The sequence below is a fragment of the Rosa rugosa genome, chromosome 6, assembly GCF_958449725.1.
Source record: "Rosa rugosa chromosome 6, drRosRugo1.1, whole genome shotgun sequence".
NCBI classification, from domain to species: Eukaryota; Viridiplantae; Streptophyta; class Magnoliopsida; order Rosales; family Rosaceae; genus Rosa; species Rosa rugosa.
Genome location: NC_084825.1, coordinates 28,039,688 through 28,047,596, shown reverse-complemented (window position 1 = coordinate 28,047,596; position 7,909 = coordinate 28,039,688). Strand labels below are relative to the sequence as shown.

The 7,909-nt window shown below is 36.8% G+C and overlaps 1 protein-coding gene across 1 annotated transcript; it reads right to left on the bottom strand.

Moving 5' to 3' along the window:
• Positions 1–749: 749 nt before the first annotated feature.
• Positions 750–3,372, bottom strand: LOC133715939 (rac-like GTP-binding protein RAC2). Its single transcript, XM_062142642.1, has 7 exons — positions 3,114–3,372; positions 2,851–2,938; positions 2,172–2,281; positions 1,965–2,028; positions 1,518–1,582; positions 1,296–1,361; positions 750–1,059 (listed from the first exon to the last, which is right to left on the bottom strand). Exons 1-7 carry the CDS (start codon positions 3,246–3,248, stop codon positions 961–963), a joined length of 627 nt encoding a protein of 208 aa, XP_061998626.1. The 5' UTR covers positions 3,249–3,372; the 3' UTR covers positions 750–960.
• Positions 3,373–7,909: the final 4,537 nt, after the last annotated feature.

The window sequence follows — 7,909 nt, the reverse complement described above, 5'->3', positions numbered from 1 at the left end:
ACACTTTGGCATGTCATGTACATATTGTTCATTTTAAAGAAATGATGAAGTTGTCATTTTTTTCCCTTTTGTTTTTAATTGTGACTAATAATATTCTTTTGGTTCGCTTGTTGCCTTCTTAGTCATCTGCGTTTCGCTTGCAATACTGGAAATTTCAAAACCTTGCACATATCCATCAGCTGAAGGAGGGAACCATAGAGCTCTCCAGTGGGTCTAACGGAATCATATTTGCAAACTATATGTCTTTATCATGCTCGACAGTTAGAGAAGATGGTCATATATAATTTAGCCGAACACTCTAATTTTCTAGGGCAGTTAACAAGAACGATGGTCTCGAATGCTCTCACGAAAGGATGTACTGAGAGGAGAGGCCCGCAGTTCGGTGTTTTTGTTCAGATTCAATTGGAACATGGTACGTTCGTTAGGCCTTTTCCTCTGTTGTTTGCCAATTCCTACCTGGATCAACAGCAACAATTATAAATGAAGTGTCATGGTATTGCAGTGGTATTTTTCTTATGAGTGATACTAAGCGAACCATTTCCCATCCCAGCTCATGTGGCATAGGCACATCATGTAATGAAACATTTTGATATAGTATGCCACATGATTTGGGCACCAAGTAGCAACCAATGTACTGATGAATTGAGTTTCTTTTATTGGCCAATGACGTGCGCACGGTTGAAATAGAAGGTAAAAAGGCTCGTGCGAATGTTGAATTCTAAGATAGCATAAATTTCGACCAAGGAAAAGGTAACTAAAAAAGAAACTCAATAACGTGCGCACAATGGAGCATATACAGTTTCTGAAATGGTCTAGCGTACGTACATGATGGTTATTGATAGCATTACAAGTAAAAACACAATTAATGTATGTTGCAAATTCCTTCTCCTAGAAAAGAATAAAAGTACAACCCACAAAGAAATGGGGAAGAAAAGAATGAACAGAGAAATATATACTAGGTTAAACAACATTGCAGGGCATCAGTTTTCTCTTTTGCTTCTTGGACTTTGAAGGATAGAGAGCCAACTTAATAGCTGCGTCGAAAATAGCCTTCACGTTCTGCAATTTTAGTGACATATTTTCAGCACATACGAATTGCATCCCACAAATGTTCTAACTGTTTCTGAATGTTTAATGAATGTTATGTTTGCAATGAAGTGTTAAACTGAAGACAGGTCAAGTAGCTAGACCAAGTGCTGATGATGACTTTTTTCACTTGCCCTTTTCTTGTTCCTAATAATGGATGACTCTTTTGTGAATTTCTTGAGCACATATGCACAATGTGAGACATATACCTGCTGTGTCTTTGAGCTGCACTCTATATATGCCACAGCCCCTATTCTCTTTTTTAGATCTTCACCCTAACATATAAAAAGAGATTGAACAAGATTAATATTCAATGATAGTTTGTTCTCTACTACTTTTCCTTTTGTTCATTTGCCTTCTTAATAGCCAACCAGAAATATTAACAAGGACCAATCAGTATTTGTGGAAAAGGGTTTGAAGGAGAAATCTACCTGTTCTGTTGAGATGGTACATGCCCCAGGGTAATCCATTAGGAACTGTCTGCCTTCTCTCAGATCTGTGTATTTTGTTGAAGCATATATATGAAATATTATGAATAGAATGAAACATGTGTCATCTCAACAAAGAAAAAAAGCATATGTATGGTAACTCATTAGTATGAGTTGATGATTCTTTGTCCAATCCCTTGTTCTACAGTGCACATCAGTATTTATTTAATTAGTATACAAGTTAGCAGAGCAGCACATCCCCTGGGTATACATAGTTTAATATTAAAAGTGTTTGATAATCAAATTGAGACAGATAAAAGGAAATGTTTTGCATACTTCACTTTTAATCAAACTCAATTATTTAGAGCATAGAGTGAAACTTAAGGGAAAAGAAAGGCATATCTGTCAAATCCAATTTGAATTGGTTTTGGTGGTGGAAAGAATGGATACCTAGTTTAGTTCCCACGAGAATAATGGGCACTGATGGGGCATAATGTCTAAGCTCTGGAACCCACTTCTCCAACATAACATGCAACAGGTCAAAGAGAAGAGAGAACACATAGAATCTGATTAGTATTATACATTTGGTGCATGTACAAATTGAAAAAGTGAATTTTGAGTTTAGGGTAGAATCTTGGTAGAGAAAAAGGAGCTTACTTTCTTTGATATGTTCTCATAGCTAGGCCTACTTATGAGAGAAAAGGCAAGAAGAAAAATATCAGCTCCTCTGTAACTAAGAGGCCTCAACCTGTTATAGTCTTCTTGACCTGCATGATATAGGTTACATTATATTCTTTAAATACTAATTAACAGTATCAAGCACTCATTGATTGGAGAAGTGCTTTATAACCACTTCAACAATATGATCATGTATGCATTGTATCCATATATGCTAGAGTTAATTAGCTCAGAAAGGTACTATTTTTTTCCAAAGGTGATTTTTTTTTTCTCCAAAGCAAAAGAGAAAGTTCATTGAGGTTGTCTTTGATGGTTGTTACACATGGATGAGCTACCATTGAAATGCATTTATTTTTTCCAATATATGATAAAAATTTCACTCTGTTTTTCCTAGTTTGGACCTTTTCGGGATCTCATGCAAGTGTGGTGTTCACTCCCATTTTTTCTCACATTACTCAAGCTTTGACATGTTTGAAACATCAAAATATCATTGTGAAGGGAGTTGGAAAATTTATGGAATAGCATTAATCAATAACAGTTTTAATTATTCTTAGACTAATATCGAAACTTGGGATTATCGACTTCTACGATTGGCTATGAGAAAGTACTTAACCTCCTTAAGCATCAAAACTCTAAGAGAGACAGAGAGAAATAGTACCAGCAGTATCCCAGAGACCCAGATTCACAGTCTGCCCATCAACCAAAACATTAGCACTGAAGTTGTCAAATACAGTTGGAACATAATCCTGTCAAGAAGAAGAAAAAGTTCATGAAAACAGAAAGAACAAAGATCCTTCAGGAATTAAAACTATGAAGAAAACAACAATAAGGGAAAAGACATGAAGGAAAGAAACACAGTGCCATTAACAGAAATGACAGGACTGGAATTTATATGGGAGTTGAAGGTGAAAAACTTTATACAGTAGGAAAAGTGTTGCTAGTGTAAGAGATGAGAAGGCAAGTCTTTCCAACAGCACCATCTCCAACCGTCACACATTTTATGAACTTTGATGTCGATGAAGATGCTTCTTTTGCTGTAGTATTGGTAGTTGCCATACGATTTCTTTCTTTTCTGTGTCACTCTCAAATGGTTTCTGTTGGAGAAAATCAAGAACCCATTTCAGAAAAGTCCCGGTGTTTCCCTCTCACTAATTATGACATGGTGGTTGAGAAAAGAGAAAGTGGAGCAACAAAAAAAAAAAAAAAAAAAAAAAAATCTTCGAGCTCTTTTGAGAGGGGAAGGAAAAGATTGCGATGATTATTGAGATCACTTTAATTTGAGCTGTCATAGAGAAAAAAGAAGGCAGAAGTCCCACATTGGAAATAAAAACATATTCTTAATTAAACACTGAAATTGCCCACTACTTGACCTATGCTTTTCTCTTTTTAACTGTTCATGAAGAATGTTGTCTTACTGTAGGGGGTTAATGAAGAGCGTATGGTTAATCGAAATACGGAATTATGTACACACCACAGACTACACGAATGAATGATAGGATTTGGTTAATCACTGAGGATGCTTCTATAGTGCTTTCAACATGTTAAATGCATTTCTATCTAGTCATTCAATTTGGTTTTGGTATGGTTTGACATTCACCTTACCATTCCAGATGTGTTCAACATCCATCTCGAACATCGTTGTTAAACGTTAAGATCGTAATTCGCCATGAATCAAGACATTTCGAACAACATGGTAATTCACCATGAATCGATAGCACATATAACAATTTATCTTGCTCATGAGCCATTGATCAATATCTATAAAGAACAAGATTGAGTCACTATGGTTCACAGTGACTCAATATTGTTCTTCATAGTTATTGAGACAGACTCAATCAGTACACATAACCATCTACACAAGTGTGACAAAAACAACTAATTATAACTATACTCACAAAATACATTACCGGGATAGCTCATACAAAGCGAACAATAAGAACCTTTAACTTGAGTTCTCAAGTCAAGTTTTCCATTGAAAAAAATTAAAATAAATAAATCTCAAGTTAAGTTTGTGATTCCCACTATAGTCCACAAAATAAACACTTTACAGAACCGAATGCAAGCAACTTCATTTTTGGCCCAGCACAAGAGGGGCCCATTAAGCCTAGGAACAATAATTCCCCACAGGTAGGTGAAAAACTAGGGAAGACTAGAGTGTAAATATGTAAATTCAAATCTAACACTAAAGTTTAAGCCAATGTAATGGTGTAATTAGGGCTGACAATTCTGACACGACCCGATAACACGACTCGAAATCGCACAAAAATAAAACGGCTTGAACCCGCACAATTAAAAAGCAGGTTGGCCGCGAGTCAACTCGCCAGAACCCATTTGATAAACGGGTTGGCCGCAGGTCAACTTTGCAACACAAAGTGAACCCATATAACCTGTTAATTATAGATTATGCTATATTTCTTCTTGAAATTTTGGATGTTGGGAGTATCTAATATTTGGATTGGACAACTTGAAATATTTTCCTTCATCATTATTGAATTTAATTATTCATGAATATTCGTCTTCTGGAGTTTTTAGTAAATTTAATTAATTTGTGTATTTTTTTTTAGTTAATGTGTCTAACCCAGAAATGAGTCATTTTTTTTTTTTGGAATCAAACCCAAATCGGGTGCTAATATATTGCAACAAAAGCCAGAACATGCCATTACATACCCTTCCTCCGTAAACAAGAAGATAGTGGTAGTACCCACAATGATACATAGCTATAGACCTACTCATTAGACCAATTAAATACGTAGACAGAGTGAGAACCCTACTTTGGTACTACTCCAGAGGCGCTAGAGGTACATAGAGTGCATATAAATGCATAGCTTCCTAATACAAGGAACTATTGTAATTCGATAAACTAAAAAACATAGGAATGGGCCTAGGGCGCGCAAAACACCCCAGCCCACTTTAAAGCCAAACAAGTAGCCCCAAGAGATTGGGCTCAGCTCAAGGCCCAGCAACAGAAGGATGACCCGAGCCCGCCACCCCATCCCTAACCTCTAGCCGCTGTCCATGTTTCCCGATCAAACAACGCTGTGACCTCCTTCACGGAATCGCGCGAAAATGAGTCATTTTGTCTAACACACGATTTATTTATTAAATGGGTTAAGCGGGTTGAAAACAGGTAACTCATTTAATAAATAGGTTGGGTTTGAGTTTAAATTTTTGACACGATTATTAAATGGGTTGAGTTTGTCTCTTGTGACACGACAAATACTTTAACCTGTACGAACCTGGCACGACATGACCTATTAACAACCCTGAGTGTAACAGTCCGTAGGGTTAAAAAAAAAATTATGAATAGGATAAATCTTTAAAAATAAGACATCAAAAAAAAAAAGGGCAAACAATACTATTTAGTCTACTGGCATAAGTCTCACTTAGTCATGAGTTCGACTCACAAAAATCAATAATGATAAAAAAAAAAATTAGGGCAAGAAATCTTACTACGTCAAAGTGCGAGGATGCATACCATTCCTTTGATACTTCAAGCTATCAATTGTAGGGTGTTATTGGCCAAATTGTGTCAGGTTAGCTTATAAGTTGAAATTGTCTTGTTGAAAAAGGTGTTTAAAAACAAGAGGGGTCAGAGGACCACAAATAATCCATCGCCTGAACTTATCATTGCCCCAAGATCAGACTTCGGTCACACAACGAGGCAGCCCTAGTCGGGGAATCTGGTTAAACTGTAGTGATCCCCGACTGTTGGTATAAAACCACAACCACACCTGCCAACCTCTGACCTTTTGAAGTACTACCCAGATACGCCGCCATCACAATCCAAGAGAGAGTCGCCGCTCGCACCAATCCTAGCCCACGTTCCTTTCAGAAAAAAAGTCCGTCTGACTGCAACCACATTTGCTATTTGCATGTATCTCTCTTTCTCTGCCCCTCCCCTTCCCTCCATGTCTTCATGGTGATGTTTCACTCCTTCCCCAAGTTCTCTCCTCTGTAGATTGATAGATCTTGGGAGATAGTGTCTAGTTTAAGTAGACAATTTTGTTTGTTGTGTGCAGAGCTGTCTCAAAAATTTTGGAGGCTCTGTGCGAAATTAATAATAAGGTCCTCCTTTTGCGGTCGTGTATGAATATACTATTGAAATTTTTTGTTATATAGAGAAAATATTATACAAATTATTTTTAGATTAAAAAATCTTTTATCTTAGTCTTATATTACCTTTTCACTTCTTGTAAAGAAAAATTCAGAGAGAGGGGACTAAAGCTTGTTACAAAAATTTCATTAAAAAAAGCAACATTACAATTGAATTATTAAAGAAGATAAGTAAGATACTATCCAGATAACATAAAAAATTGAAAGAATTCGAAGGATCAAAGATAAATATAGTATGGGCCCTGCAGTATCCACAAAAAAATAAAACCAAGAAAGTAGAGGAAGGTAACGGGAGAAGGATAAAAAGAAGAAGCAAAAGACATGCAATAGGGGGAATCGAACTCCTAAAGAGGAGGTAAAAGAAAAGTTCAGTGCCACCTGAACAATGCCTTCAGAAGGCCCTTTTCTACATATGTTAAACCTACTTAGAACTTGAAATAGGGCCCCAAAATTTGGGGGCCCTGTTCCGTCGCCCATGTTGCACCTTCTCTAAGCCGGCTCTGGTTGTGTGTGTATGTTTTACGTGGTGTTGACAATTGTGTTCAATGTCGTATGTTTCTGTTTTCTCCCATGATCATGGGTAGAAGTTGACTAGTTTGCTAGTCTGTTCATTTAGGCTTTGTCTTTTTAAATCTATGTGTAGGTTATTTTGTTAGAGGTTTGTGCTCGTTGCCTCTTTGGTGGTTTTGCTGCACTATTGACTGTCAATTTTTGGAGACCTCTACCACTACATTCAGGTATTTATTTTTTTCATTTGCTACTAACTTTTTTTTTTGTCTTTCATTATAGCTTCTCGACCAAATCTTTGTTGGAATTGCGACGATGATACGGTAGCGGAGGGCTTTGATCATAGTCCATTGCCAAAGAGTTGATCTATAGCTTATTTCCAGCGGTGGAATTCCAGTTGGTCGGTCCTTATTGGTCTCTTTGCGATGATGTGACGGTCATAAGTGGCTGACATTGACAGTTTCAGGCATTTTCTTTTCATCATACACCAATTAATTGATTAGATCAACGTCCATGTTGATACCGGAAGATGTCCCACATTCTAGTTGCTTCATTCGATCTGTTTTCATCAAGCTGTTGGTGCTATTTGCGACTCTAGTCATTTTTGCCAAGCGAGAGATGATGTCTTAATCCAAGATGACAATGGTCAACTTTAGTCTTAGTTCTTTTTATGTGGTGGCACTCTTTCCTCAGTTCAGAGTTTTGTCCTAATAGGTTTTATCTAAACAAAGTTTTAATGAGGTCACCTTTAGAATATGTTTGAGAAGAAGTGAATATATTTTTCCACTTTTTCCGATTGGTTTATAAGTTTGTCTTTACGATTGTTGCAGGTAACTGGCCTAGTTAGTGGGTAACTGCTTATGTCCTGACTTTTGCTCTAGGTTGCGTGTACTTATATATTCCTTTGTAATTTGTATTATCCCTTAAACTTAATATATGTTCACTCAAATTTTCCGAAGAAAAAAAAAAAAAAAAACAAGAGGGGTTGAATGTGAAACACTTCTTTTACGTCGTGGTGCAAAATGAAAATTGACGTCCTCGAATCTTGGTTTGTGTCGTGGTCGGGCCGCGTTGCCCATTTTTATTGTTTCCGTGCT

Bases quoted from the DNA above. Each gene is read 5' to 3' on its own strand.
- LOC133715939 (XM_062142642.1), bottom strand. From the start codon at position 3,248: ATGGCAACTACCAATACTACAGCAAAAGAAGCATCTTCATCGACATCA. The intron at 2,939-3,113 runs GTATAAAGTTTT...TCTTCTTGACAG, and splicing joins CTAGCAACACTTTTCCTACT to GATTATGTTCCAACTGTATT. The intron at 1,583-1,964 runs GTATCCATTCTT...CAAAATACACAG, and splicing joins TCTCGTGGGAACTAAACTAG to ATCTGAGAGAAGGCAGACAG.